The sequence below is a fragment of the Coregonus lavaretus genome (genome assembly GCF_964263955.1).
Source record: "Coregonus lavaretus genome assembly, contig: HAP1_SCAFFOLD_580, whole genome shotgun sequence".
Lineage (NCBI taxonomy): Eukaryota > Metazoa > Chordata > Actinopteri > Salmoniformes > Salmonidae > Coregonus > Coregonus lavaretus.
In genome coordinates this window covers 222,567-238,165 of record NW_028161959.1, presented here as the reverse complement: position 1 = coordinate 238,165, position 15,599 = coordinate 222,567, and the positions used below count along the sequence as shown (strand labels likewise).

Sequence of the window (15,599 nt, the reverse complement as noted above, 5' to 3'; positions counted from 1 at the left end):
CCTCATTATTGTTTTTGTATGTGTTTCTGTGTCATAGAAATGTGTCAAATAGATCAGCAATACCAGAGAATCATTAATCCTTCCATTTCTCTGGTCTGTGTAGACAGATACCATATTCACATTTTTTTGTCCCTGGCAAGCGAGCCTAGGGTGTAGCTCAGTTGGTAGAGCATGGCGCTTGCAACGCCAGGGTTGTGGGTATGATTCCCACGGGGGGCCAGTATTAAAAAAATTATAATGTAGCACTCACTAACTGTAAGTCGCTCTGGATAAGAGCGTCTGCTAAATGACGTAAATGTAAATGTAGGGTGTATATGCCTTTAGTGGAAGTGTGAGTGAGAACCATAGAATTAGGAATTAGAATACTAGCATTCTGGAACTTCAAGGGTTTATGACAGGATCTCTATGGTGAGAACATCCTCATTTACACAGATGAGCTAGGGTTCAAAGGGAAGCTGTCTGGTTCATAGTGTAGCTGACCCCTGATTCCTGTATCGGCTCAGAGTTTCCTGGTATCTGGTCTTAATGGTCTGGCTAGTTCGTCTCATCCTCATCAATGGTATTGTTCTGGTGATTTACTTAAAAGGGACTTGATGATCAAATCAGTCGCTTCACCGGGCAGTGAGCAAAATTGATCCGCATTCAAGTTTGGAAAAATAACTATCACAAATCCATCCAACAAAAACAATTGCCATTTCCACTGCATTCAAGATTGGAAAAATAACTATCACAAATCCATCCAACAAAAACAATTGCCATTTCCACTGCATTCAAGATTGGAAAAATAACTATCACAAATCCATCCAACAAAAACAATTGCCATTTCCACTCTCACACCCAATGTCCCACAGCACATTAAAACCCCATACACAATCACATCAAAACACAAAACAACAATAAAGCCTGTGACAAACACACACTGTTCTAGAAGCTGATTCTAAAGTGCCCTGCACACCCAGTCAGACAGTTTGATTTCGAGGGTCTGTGAAGTGCAGATTATACTAATCCTTGGTCTATCTGTTGAGACTAATTCCCCTCCATCTATCAGCTTCAAATGGAAGTCAAACAGCCAAACACAAGTGAAGCCCCATGTTTATGGCTGAGAACCAAAGGGCAATCTATTCCCTATATAGTGCACTGCTTTTGACCAGGACCCATAGGGCTATTTAGGGAATAGGGTGCCATTTGGGATGCAACTCATATCCGTGTTTACAATGTTGATGCTCTTACCTCTTTGGACTTTGGAAGCACATATGCTTTAAAAATGGCAGGGCTGGTGGATCAAAAATGTCATGCAACATAATGATTTTATGCAGTAATCCGCTTGTGATATAGACACTCCTGCATAACATAACGGCGACCTTTTAAGCTCGTATGTGTGTGTGTGTCCATATGTTGGACTATAAATTGCATGGGTATTTAATGTGAGGTCTCAGGATTGACAGCTTTTGACATGGCTTGAGCATTATTCAACCGAATAATCGTTTTTCATTGTCGAATCTCCCCTGCATCAATTTATCCATTTTGCAGCATATTTAAGCTTTGCATGTGTTGATGATTGATATTTGCGTGTCTAGGACATTTGATTTCCTGTTTTATCATTCAACTATGTGTGCGTGCGTGGACCATTTCTATCTTTCTTGACAATTTGTATCAAAGCTTAGAGCCATAGCTGTAAGAAAGTGTTTTTGTCTTATTATATGTGCAGTATATGGGAGCGCAATCAAAATGTGAATCCGTCCTATCTGCCACATACAGTTGGCCATACGTGTGCCATTTCAATGTACAGTGGGGAAAAAAAGTATTTAGTCAGCCACCAATTGTGCAAGTTCTCCCACTTAAAAAGATGAGAGAGGCCTGTAATTTGCATCATAGGTACACGTCAACTATGACAGACAAAATGAGGAAAAAAAATCCAGAAAATCACATTGTAGGATTTTTAATGAATTTATTTGCAAATTATGGTGGAAAATAAGTATTTGGTCAATAACAAAAGCTTCTCAATACTTTGTTATATACCCTTTGTTGGCAATGACACAGGTCAAACGTTTTCTGTAAGTCTTCACAAGGTTTTCACACACTGTTGCTGGTATTTTGGCCCATTCCTCCATGCAGATCTCTTCTAGAGCAGTGATGTTTTGGGGCTGTCGCTGGGCAACACAGACTTTCAACTCCCTCCAAAGATTTTCTATGGGGTTGAGATCTGGAGACTGGCTAGGCCACTACAGGACCTTGAAATGCTTCTTACGAAGCCACTCCTTCGTTGCCCGGGCGGTGTGTTTGGGATCATTGTCATGCTGAAAGACCCAGCCACGTTTCATCTTCAATGCCCTTGCTGATGGAAGGAGGTTTTCACTAAAAATCTCACGATACATGGCCCCATTCATTCTTTCCTTTACACGGATCAGTCGTCCTGGTCCCTTTGCAGAAAAACAGACCCAAAGCATGATGTTTCCACCCCCATGCTTCACAGTAGGTATGGTGTTCTTTGGATGCAACTCAGCATTCTTTGTCCTCCAAACACGACGAGTTGAGTTTTTACCAAAAAGTTCTATTTTGGTTTCATCTGACCATATGACATTCTCCCAATCCTCTTCTGGATCATCCAAATGCACTCTAGCAAACTTCAGACGGGCCTGGACATGTACTGGCTTAAGCAGGGGGACACGTCTGGCACTGCAGGATTTGAGTCCCTGGCGGCGTAGTGTGTTACTGATGGTAGGCTTTGTTACTTTGGTCCCAGCTCTCTGCAGGTCATTCACTAGGTCCCCCCGTGTGGTTCTGGGATTTTTGCTCACCGTTCTTGTGATCATTTTGACCCCACGGGGTGAGATCTTGCGTGGAGCCCCAGATCGAGGGAGATTATCAGTGGTCTTGTATGTCTTCCATTTCCTAATAATTGCTCCCACAGTTGATTTCTTCAAACCAAGCTGCTTACCTATTGCAGATTCAGTCTTCCCAGCCTGGTGCAGGTCTACAATTTTGTTTCTGGTGTCCTTTGACAGCTCTTTGGTCTTGGCCATAGTGGAGTTTGGAGTGTGACTGTTTGAGGTTGTGGACAGGTGTCTTTTATACTGATAACAAGTTCAAACAGGTGCCATTAATACAGGTAACGAGTAGAGGACAGAGGAGCCTCTTAAAGAAGAAGTTACAGGTCTGTGAGAGCCAGAAATCTTGCTTGTTTGTAGGTGACCAAATACTTATTTTCCACCATAATTTGCAAATAAATTCATTAAAAATCCTACAATGTGATCTTCTGGATTTTTTTTCTGAATTTGTCTGTCATAGTTGACGTGTACGTATGATGAAAATTACAGGCCTCTCTCATCTTTTTAAGTGGGAGAACTTGCACAATTGGTGGCTGACTAAATACTTTTTTTCCCCACTGTATATCCTAGACATGTTATGTAAGCATAATGTATGTAATATGTGTTATACAATAATGGCCTATTTGCACTGAGTACAGATGCCTCCTATACAAGGGGAGTCGGGTCACTAATGTGATGGAATACTGACCAAATAAGTTCTGTATGGAAAGAATGACGAGCGCTTTGAACCAGCGGGTGTAGGTAGGACCTACCTACTAAATATAGGCTACGTACAAACCTGTCACTGACTGTCTAGACATTTACTCCACCACAGGAGGTTGGTGGCACCTTAACTGGGGAGGACGGGCTCATGGTAATGGCTGGAGGGGAATGGGTGGAACGGTATCAACTATATTAAACTGATGGTTTCCAGGTGTTTGATGCCATTCCATTTGCTCCGTTCCAGCCATTATTATGAGCTGTCCTCCCATCAGCAGCCTCCTGTGTACTCCACCCTAACCCCAATCCATGTTTCCTACTGTACATAGTCTATTTATAATACCACGCTAAGCTCTTTGAAACTTTGAAATAATGCCTCATAAGTACTGCAATCAAGATATCTTCCTCTGTCATTAGTGGTGCTGCTTCGTGATCACCATAATGTATCAGAATAACTGTTGAATTCCACCAACATCATTCACACACACACACACACACACACACACACACACACACACACACACACACACACACACACACTCTCTCTCTCTCTCTCTCTCTCTCTGACACACACACTCTCTGTCACACACAAGCACACACATTTTGGGTGAAGTATCCTGGCTTTATCTGTTGTAGCTTATCCAATCAGTGTCTCATGTGAGCGTGCTATCTCTCAAGAGTAAAAATGAGAAGAGCTGCTGTGCCACTGTTTTTACCAACCCAGTATCACAGATTATTGTGAAAACAAATTACTTATTGGAAATTTGTGATAGGCACACGAAGAAGGAAGGAAGGAAGGAAGGAAGGAAGGAAGGAAGGAAGGAAGGAAGGAAGGAAGGAAGGAAGGAAGGAAGGAAGGAAGGAAGCGTTATGAAGAAAGAAAATCGTGTAATACACACAGTGGACTTTTTCATGTGCCTCACGAATTTCCAATAAGTAATTTGTGTCTATTTCACAATAAACTGTGATAGTGTGTTGGCTTTTACACTGTCAGGGGGGAAAGGGAGATAGAGTGAGAGGTTTGAGTGATTACCCATTGGCTGTGGTTGTGGCACTTCAATTAGAACAGAGCCCTCTTTGCAGAACATTGTGATAGACTTTATGGTAACACTGAATAATGGCTATATAGATAGACTTTATGGTAGGCTACAGTAGGCTTGTGTTGTATGTTGTATTGATGTTATAATTCAGGTATTGCCAATGGAATAGTCCCAAAAGTGAAAACCCTGCGTGAAAACCCTGCCCATCTGGCACTCCAACCCAGACAGGCTCAGTCAAAGTACTGTATTTGAAAGATAAGAAATACTTTTGATCAGATTCCCAGTCAGATGCTATGGTTTGATTATTGTTCACACAAACTATAAAATATGCTATCAATAAACTGCAATGTCATCATCTCTGAGAGAGAGAAAAAAAAAAAGAGAGAGAGAGAGAGAGAGAGAGAGAGAGAGAGAGAGAGAGAGAGAGAGAACAGATTGAAGGCGAGCATCACCGACCCAAATCCCACAGATTTTGTGCGAACAAGCTCTTCAAATCTTTTGACAACGTGACAATCCCTCGGGGAATGGATGAGTGTCCTTTCGGGGCACTTCATGTGAAAGGGATCTTAATGGCCAACGACTCGGACAGATGATAATGATAGATTAAAGCTGAATTCAAACTCAGATTTTGCATTTGGTCAAATCGGGTCGGGAGAGTCATTTCAAGTCAACGGTTTGGAGTGCCAAGATGTTTTTGTTTTTTGCAGACATGTTGCACTTCAGTTTAAACTTATTTTCGGTGGAGCTTTTTTGTTACCTGTTTTGTTTCATATTGGATGGATGGTGAATGAGTTATCTAATAAGTTCAGATACCTATGGACAATGAAGACCACTCGCAAGTACAGGGCACTGCTGTCCGTTAGTATGATTCTTTTAGCGCTCTTTTTCTCCATAACTGCTTTCATCACAACATACTGGTGCGTCGGCACTCAGCGCGTCCCCAAGCCGAAGTGCACTAAACTCCGCACGCACAACTGCATCGATTATGGAGTGAACGAGACGGACCCCAAAGTAGTGGTGTACAGTTGGGAAACGGGGGACGACCGTTTCCTATTCAGACAGTTCCACACCGGGATCTGGTTCTCCTGTGCGGAGAATATCCATGATGAAGGTGAGGTGATGAGGTGTTGTTGTTAATGACGTTGTCGCATATTGTTGTCAATTAATTATAGTGATGTCTCTGAAGTGTAAAGACTGAAACTATATGGATATTTATAGGAAGGAGGTTTGCAGGTGTGTGTGTTCAAACTATTCTATCAATACCGGTTTCTAAACAGGCATTCTTGCCATTCGAAAAGAACACCCTGGAAATTCAGAAATAGACAAGGGTCTATAAAGGCTTGATTAGATTTTTGCACACACATGCACACACACACACACACACACACACACACACACACACACACACACACACACACACACACACACACAATTAAACTCTGAAGTATTGGATAGCCTAAAGAGCAGTTTATCCCTGCATAAGAATCATTGGAACATGGGATGGGAGTTTCCAGTTACAGTACGGTGACCCCTTGGTAAGAAGTTTAGGGGACATGAGCTTAGTGCTCTTAGAAAGGGTCCCTACTGGCTCTGCTAGTAGTCTACCTTAGCAGTCTATCTTCTTACAGGTCTATAGGGTACTAGTAGTCTACCTTAGCAGTCTCTCTTCTTACAGGTCTATAGGGTACTAGTAGTCTACCTTAGCAGTCTATCTTCTTACAGGTCTATAGGGTACTAGTAGTCTACCTTAGCAGTCTCTCTTCTTACAGGTCTATAGGGTACTAGTAGTCTACCTTAGCAGTCTATCTTCTTACAGGTCTATAGGGTACTAGTAGTCTACCTTAGCAGTCTCTCTTCTTACAGGTCTATAGGGTACTAGTAGTCTACCCTAGCAGTCTCTCTTCTTACAGGTCTATAGGGTACTAGTAGTCTACCCTAGCAGTCTCTCTCCCTACAGGTCTATAGGGTACTAATAGTCTACCCTAGCAGTCTCTCTCCCTACAGGTCTATAGGGTAAACTGAATGTCTGTAACAAGAAGTAAAAACGTCACACAGCTTTACTCTTGAGTCTAAACAAATGCACAAGGTGAAAGTGCAACATCTGGATCCGATGACATGCGTGCGTAAGCGTGGTTACCATGGGAATGACAACACCATTAAGTCAAAGGTGTCTCAGGAGATTATATAGCTAGATTAGTTACACTGAGTCTGACTCAATCAAGAACACTTTGCAACATTCCCACCTTTAAAACAGGGAAAATGGCAGCTTTCCCATCTCCAAACATCGGTCTTGACTTCCAGGTACTCCATCAGTTATCAGGATCAGAGCTTCTGGTTGAATACAGTAGACCTGGTCTGGTGATAGCATATTAAAGAGACATTAAGAACATAAAGAAAGCACCACAGTTTATGCAAGAATAAAAACTTGGAGCATGTTGTCTCATCAGGTCTGGAACTGTACACATACACAGACGTGCACACACACACACACACACACACACACACACACACACACACACACACACACACACACACACACAGCTTGAGTTAACTAATAAGGATTACATAACGGCCCTTGATGAGTTTTTCCTCGAAACATCTGTCACCATCTTCCTGATACCTGATTATGCATTAGATTTACGACAAATCCAGCAGCCGCGGCGGGCGGCTACAATAGACAGCTGACGGAAATAATAAATCACGCCTGGAAGAGGGGAGGAAAGGAGGGAGGGATGGGTGGATGAATAAGTGCATCATGCTATCAAGTGTTGATCAGGTGACATAAGGTCTTATAGGATCCTAGAAGGTCCCAGGAATGTCCTGGAAGAAGAAGTACCAGAAGGATGTCATTTGGGAAGGATTGAACTGGAAGCTCTGTGGTGATGGTAAAGTCATTGACCTCTGTGAACTCTGGCTTCTTGTCCTTGACCTCGCTGTGCCCTTTCTCATGCAAAGCACGCGATGGTTGAACTTTTAACCGCCCAAATGTCCTCTAAAATAGCTTCTACCGATGCATTAGACTAGATAGGCTACTCTCAATGTTGAACATGATCTTCTGCTTGTTTCTGACCTCTTGATTTGCAGTTTTGTCTCTTTGCTTTGCTCATGCCAAGCACACGTCACTATTTATTTTGAACAACACACATTTCCTCTTAAATACCCACTGGGCACAGATGTCATTTCAAAGTCTAGTTTTGATTGACATTTGGTTGAGTTGTCAACTACTGTGAATTCACCATGAAATCAACAAAACATTTCACCATGACATTGGATTTAGGTTAAAAGTTGTGTGAAAAAAAAGATTACATTGCCTTACATTGATGACTTTCTGCAAATCCAATCAGTTTTCCACGTTGATTCAATTTTACATTTAACGTCATCACATTAATTTTTTGTTGTTGAAATGACTTCATCACATTTCTTTTTTGTTGTTGAAATTACGTGGAAACAACGTTGATTCAACCAGTTTTTGTCCAGTGGGTACAATCAAGTAGACTAAATAATCTGAATGACTTGTGTGTGCCTTGAAGCTGCTTGTAGGCTATTTAATCTATATTGCATGCCAAGCTCGCAGTGTGTCTCTTCTTGAACTTTTGAACCTCACCTAAAATAGATTATTCGTACTGTCAAGTAGGCTAATAGATACTCTGAATGATTTGTGGCTAGAATCCAGTGAACTTTGCTTGTATTTTACTTCTTTCATTTTTGGGCTTTTCCCTTTCTCCATGCCAAGCATGCAATGTGTCTCTTCTTGAACTTTTGAACTTCCACAAATTACGAAAATCAAGTCAACTAGACAGAATACTCTGAGTGAATTGTGACCCTGAAGTACCCATGCGATGTATTACAGCTTGATATGAAACTAAATTTTCTCCATTCGTTCCAGGTGAGAAATGCAGGAGCTTTATCGATCTGGCTCCGGCTTCGGAGAGAGGTGAGTGATCACTGCATACATCAGGAGGTAAACATATCTGCTATAGAGCTGTACATCCCCCATACCAAGAAGATTACATATAGAGGGAGAGCAGGGGCGGACTGGGACCAGAAATCGGCCCTGGCATTTCTAACACACCGGCCCATTTTTTTCCTTGAGGCCCCCACACCAGCCCATGTTTTTCTTCAGGCCCCCATTATTAGCCAGATAATGATCATATTGTGCAAAAAAAAAGTTAGACAGACCCACTTGGCAAAAAATGGACCAGCCCATCTGGCATTTGCCAAAAATGCAAGATGGCCAGTCCACCCCTGGGGAAGAGGATGTTTTTATGAATAACAGAATAAACTCATTTTCAATAACATACCTACAGTAGAAAAGAAGAGCATATCTACTTTATTTCTCAACTCCTAATATTGAGCAAATTACACTCCTTGGAGCTAATTACACTCACAGAGTATCTGATGTAGGCTTTGGAAAAGGTTACCAGTGCAGCATGTGCCGCTGGCTGATGGTAAGCATTCTTGACTTGGACATTCACTTTTGCCAACACATGGCTAACCTTTGTTTAATCAGCTAAACAGCTGCTCTTAGTCAAAATAATGAAAAACGATCTACCAAATCTATTCATAAAAAAATGTTGAGTACTTCTCCTTTCCATTATCATTCACCTAATAATAAGACAAGACAGCACATTTTTTGCTAACGTATGATGGGGTTCCCTGGGTCGCCGGTTTGCCTGGGAGGGGGTCCCTGGGCAAAAAAAAGGTTGAAGACCCCTGGTCTACAGGGTTGCATAAAGTATAAAAGGATGTTGAGCTATACTCTTGCGGTATGAAGGGGTCTGCATCCTGTCTCAACTGCCATCTTGCACTCAAATGTCGTCTTTAGCTGCTCAAATGTTATAACAATGGCTGTCATGACACCACCATACAGGAGATGTTTGCAGGGTGCAGTGGCTGCATCAAGTTTTATCTGCCTTCTTATATTTAGTTACTTTGTTGGCCTTTGTTGTTCCAATTGAGGAAATTACATTTTGACACAATCCTTTCCCCCTCATGTATATTAAATATGAACATACCACATCATCAAAGTTTAATTTGATTAACTTTAATTGTGTCTGAATTTGGATATAAAGAACAATATGAAGTATTTAACTGCTACCAATGTTGCAGATTAAAGTAATGCATGGAGCAATATGATTGGTGTGACTTTCTTTGTTAATATATTAAAAAGGAAGGAAGGAAGGCAGAGTAGATTTAATTGAGCTTCAAAATGAAAAATCCACCCATATGCTTCTACTGATTGTTTTTAATGAACATTCTTGAGAAAGTTCTCCTGTGAGACTTATAACTAAATGCTTTTTACATCAGATCATCTATCTATAAGCTTTGGTTTTACACTAGTTATTACAACTTGTTCTGTATCTCTGGTATACTTTTTGCATATTCATTAAACTTGAACATTGACATCACAATAGTTGATTGATGTATTGACTATATCAGCCTTGATGTACAGGAGGTAATATAAACTCATCCCTATTCCAGACGTACTGTGGTTTATGTTCTCAAACAACCTTGGCATCATCCGCTGTGTTGTCAGGGACACGGGATGTGGGGTTGCTATGGTCACACCCACTCTGTCGAAGGAGAAGGTTATGATGACAGCTGTGAAATGATCCATGAGCAAATTGTACTTTGCATTGTTTGTATAGCCGACTTTGTTGCTATACTCTATTTACAAGAATACTTCTACAGTAATAAGAACGCTGCACAGTGTTCATACTGTCTCCAAAGCTAAGTACCACCAAAGTTAAGTACCACCAAATCACCAAAATTCCATTATGAAACAAGGCACTGTCTCAGTCTTGGTACATTCCATCCCCAACCCCATCCCCGCCAACGCCCCTGACCCTCCGTCCGATCCCGTTGACAGCGTCTCAGGGGAAATACTGGTACCAGCCAATGTTCACTTCCTGCAATGAAGTGTCAAGAAGGATTAATAGCAGACAGGCGAGGTAGGAAGAGATGTCTGACTCCAACCTGTCTCGTAGCGAGACAGTGTGAGGGTTTGACTCGCTGGAAGGCCTGAGAAGATTCCTGATACTTTTAGCTTCAGAGATGAATTACATTAATTGGTTTTGAGTGGCCTTTCGGTCCTGAGATATATTATCAACAGGTCTGTTCTCACTATGGATGTCAGAAATGATGTAAGAGATGTAAGATAGGCAGAGACCAAAAACTAAAACAGACAAACTTGTACCCGAGTTAAGTTAGGACACAATCGTCAGACATCAGGAATTACTTTTTGGGGAATAAAACGTTTAGTGTCCATGACAGTACTTCAAATAGGCACCTGTCAAATACAATCCTATGATTTATGAATGAAACAGATGGGTGAAGCATACACTATCAAAGAAATCAACCCTTTTCTCCACAACCATGAGATATCATTATGAGAATACTATCAGCGATTCAAATTCGACATCATATCATGGTTATAAAAAATTGCTCACTGATTTCCAATACCCTTGTTTGTTGCAGGTGTCCTATGGCTGTCGGTGGTCTCTGAGATGCTGTACATAGTCCTGTTGATAGTGGGCTTCAGCCTTATGTGTCTAGAACTGGTCCACTCCAGCACCAGCAACATGATAGATGGACTGAAACTAAACGCCTTTGCTGCTGTTTTCACCGTCCTCTCAGGTACAGAGGAACAGTTTAAAACGACCTCTTCAAGACAGCACAAACAGATCTGGGACCAGGCTATTGTTTCATGTGTAAGGACCAGGAGTTCTCCCAGACCACATGACCTGACCAGGAAAAACTCCTGACAACTATAGAGCTCAGATTTCTTTCTGTTCATGACACATTTTGATTTTTGTTGAATGATATATGTTACGTCACATGGCCAGGCAAAAATGCTATCTGTTGTTGAGTCTGGTCTGGGGAAAACTCCTGGCCCTATTTATGTGAAATCTTTGGAGCAAACTAAACAAACACAGAAATACTTGTATACAGTACTATGCAATTGTTGACACTAGCAGACATGGAAAAAGTATTAGAAGGTGGTGAACATGATGAAAAGTGAAGCTAGCAAGTAGAGAAGTTCATTTTGTACGTATTGACTTGGAAATAACCTGCAACCTCTCCGAATGTAGAAGCATCAGCTATCAGAGAGGGATTTTGAAAAGTCACCGTCACAGCGGTCACAAGTTCCTGGCATGTGTGTGTGTGCCCGTGCGTAAGCAAGTGTGTGTGTGTCTGTATGCCTGTGTACATGCGTGTATGTGTGTGTGTTCACGTACATGTGTATGTGTATGCATGTATGTGTAAGTGTATGTGTGTGCGCGCCTACATGTACACTAAACATCTAAATGTATTCCGGTATCTGTGTATTTCCAGGTCTCCTGGGTATGGTGGCCCACATGATGTACACACAGGTGTTTCAGGTGACAGTCACCCTGGGCCCTGCAGACTGGAGGCCCTATAACTGGGACTATGGATGGTCCTTCTGGTAGGGTACACACACACAAACACGCAATTCAAATCAAATCCATTTGTATTGGTCACATACACATATTTAGCAGATGTTATTGCGGGTGTAGTGAAATTCTGTGTCTCCCTACGTAGCGTCAATAATGAAAACCCCAAAGCTCTCATGTTACCAGGCGGATTAGGCTTTGGTGTCCCAAAGCCCCAATATATATATGGTAGATGCGATTGGAAAATTGCATAAGGGGATCAAGGGTGAAGTGTAGCCCACATAGACATATGTACATTGTATGTTCAGAATGTTAATCTTCCAGGCAGAACATCTTGACCATTGTGACATAGCTCTGGATTATAACATGTGCAGTGAATGAATATGGGAGCTACAATGTATAGACTACTGTACAGTAGTCGCCTATTACATTGGGATGTATCCATACTGACATACTACCCTATTGGGATTGACAGATTGACAGTAATCATGCAAAGCTATGATCCTTCCATTTTTTACATGGGAATAATCATATTTACAAAAAGTATGCCAAAAATCCCCAAACTCAAAATGATTATATGTTTTCCGCAGTATTTTGCACTGTTTCATCAAAACATCCTATTTCTTTGTGTAATATTTGTCTGAATTACTTGAGCTGTTGTCAAGTGATTGATAACTTTGATATTTAACATTTCTTAGCTTTTAAAGCCATTTGTTTGTTTTAAGCCATTTGTTTGTATTAAAGTCATTTGTCATTTGTTTTTCATTCAAACAGCTGCCCTATGAACTGACCATGAACAACGATAGGCCTAAATATGCAGATTGCACCTTTAATTGACTCTTCCTTGCTTTTTCCTCTCTATGTCCCCATCATTTTCCTCTCCTCTATCTCTTCCATCTTTTCCATTTCCTGTTTTCCAGCATGGCCTGGGCATCCTTCACCTGCTGCATGGGTGCATCAGTCACTACCCTCAACTCCTACACCAAGACTGTCATCGAGTTCCGACACAAACGCAAGACCTTCGAGCAGAGCATCCGCAAGGAGCAGGCGCGGGAGACGTTGGGATACTACCGCGATCACTCCCTACACTCCATCTCCCAAACTGTGGAGGTGTACACACAGACGCCGTATAGCACTGGTATTATGACACACATACCGGCAGCGTCGTTAGACCTGAGTGAGGTACCAGACACTCTGGGGGAAGACCAGTGCTGAAGGGAGGGATCCCAGCGGGAAAAATTGGTTACAAATGGTTCACATTTTGTCACAATTATGTCATTCTTAACCAGTTTCTGGTTGTGCTGATGTTATTTCAACATCATTTTAACTAGTTTTGCCCGCTGGGATGTGTCAAAAGTAACTGCTGTTCAATTGTGGTCCGTTGTCTGTGTTGGGTCTATTGGGGATTCTGTAGCAACTGAATCAGTTCCATCTGGTTGAATTCATCACTGCCTTAATTGAGCCAGGAAATTCACTCCCTTCTTCCCAGTTTGGGCATTGATAGTCATGGAAAGACAGCCTTGTACACACTGATCATACAACTACATGATCTGACACAAGGATTATTTCCCAGAAACCAGAAAAGGCCAAACTATTAAAGCAGCAATCAGCAGTTGAAACAATAACAAAGTGTGTTCCCCGCCCCTGTTTTGGTAAAAAGCTGAGGCATGGAGCTGGAGAAATGTTACCACTCTCAAATTCATAGACAGAGCTATGGATGCAAGGACTGAATATCCATGATATCAAAATGATAGTTGTAACCATGTTTTGAGGCTATATAGTGTTTGTTTACATTTACTTTGTAAAACAAGCTTATATTTTCGGTTCTGATGAGGTATGACAGTTGAACTAAGCTCATGAGGCATTTATAATTTATATTCTTCAAGAATTAATGATTACATATCATTCATTTATACATCCAAAAATGGATGACGCAACTGCAGATTACCCCTTTAAACAAGATTTGTATTAGAATGCCCTCAGATTTACCTGGAACATCATAGGACTGTTTATGTTATGTTTTTGCATGCTATTAGCCTTATTAAATTTGAAATTAGGCAGGGGTGACAGTCGGCTTTTAACTCGTATTTTAAGAATGTGGACTGCAAAATATAGCTACAGTGAGGGAAAAAAGTATTTGATCCCCTGCTGATATTGTACGTTTGCCCACTGACAAAGACATGATCAGTCTATAATTTTAATGGTAGGTTTATTAGAACAGTGAGAGACAGAATAACAACAAAAAAATCCAGAAAAACGCATGTCAAAAATGTTATAAATTGATTTGCATTTTAATGAGGAAAATAAGTATTTGACCCCCTCTCAATCAGAAAGATTTCTGGCTCCCAGGTGTCTTTTATACAGGTAACAAACTGAGATTAGGAGCACACTCTTAAAGGGAGTGCTCCTAATCTCAGTTTGTTACCTGTATAAAAGACACCTGTCCACAGAAGCAATCAATCAGATTCCAACTCTCCACCATGGCCAAGACCAAAGAGCTCTCCAAGGATGTCAGGGACAAGATTGTAGACCTACACAAGGCTGGAATGGGCTACAAGACCATCGCCAAGCAGCTTGGTGAGAAGGTGACAACAGTTGGTGCGATTATTCGCAAATGGAAGAAACACAAAATAACTGTCAATCTCCCTCGGCCTGGGGTTCCATGCAAGATCTCACCTCGTGGAGTTGCAATGATCATGAGAACGGTGAGGAATCAGCCCAGAACTACACGGAAGGATCTTGTCAATGATCTCAAGGCAGCTGGGACCATAGTCACCAAGAAAACAATTGGTAACACTACGCCGTGAAGTACTGAAATCCTGCAGCGCCCGCAAGGTCCCCCTGCTCAAGAAAGCACATATACATGCCCGTCTGAAGTTTGCCAATGAACATCTGAATGATTCAGAGGAGAACTGGGTGAAGTGTTGTGGTCAGATGAGACCAAAATGGAGCTCTTTGGCATCAACTCAACTCGCTGTGTTTGGAGGATGAGGAATGCTGCCTATGACCCCAAGAACACCATCCCCACCGTCAAACATGGAGGTGGAAACATTATGCTTTGGGGGTGTTTTTCTGCTAAGGGGACAGGACAACTTCACCGCATCAAAGGGACGATGGATGGGGCCATGGGTCGTGGATGGGTATTCCAGCATGACAATGACCCAAAACACTCGGCCAAGGCAACAAAGGAGTGGCTCAAGAAGAAGCACATTAAGGTCCTGGAGTGGCCTAGCCAGTCTCCAGACCTTAATCCCATAGAAAATCTGTGGAGGGAGCTGAAGGTTCGAGTTGCCAAACGTCATCCTCGAAACCTTAATGACTTGGAGAAGATCTGCAAAGAGGAGTGGGACAAAATCCCTCCTGAGATGTGTGCAAACCTGGTGGCCAACTACAAGAAACGTCTGGCCTCTGTGATTGCCAACAAGGGTTTTGCCACCAAGTAGTAAGTCATGTTTTGCAGAGGGGTCTAATACTTATTTCCCTCATTAAAATGCAAATCAATTTATAACAATTTTTGACATGATTTTTTCTGGATTTTGTTATTGTTATTATTCTGTCTCTCACTGTTCAAATAAACCTACCATTAAAATTATAGACTGATAATTTCTTTGTCAGTG

General features: G+C 41.6%; 1 protein-coding gene across 1 annotated transcript; it reads left to right on the top strand.

Annotated features, from left to right (window-relative positions):
• Positions 1 to 5,389: 5,389 nt before the first annotated feature.
• On the top strand, positions 5,390 to 13,197 carry LOC311119802 (germ cell-specific gene 1-like protein; the record flags this gene model as incomplete). The annotated part of the gene is made up of 5 exons (XM_084194455.1): positions 5,390 to 5,678; positions 8,454 to 8,501; positions 11,045 to 11,203; positions 11,903 to 12,014; positions 12,903 to 13,197. The coding sequence occupies 5 exons, from the start codon at positions 5,390 to 5,392 to the stop codon at positions 13,195 to 13,197; spliced, it is 903 nt and encodes a 300-aa protein (XP_084050581.1).
• Positions 13,198 to 15,599: the final 2,402 nt, after the last annotated feature.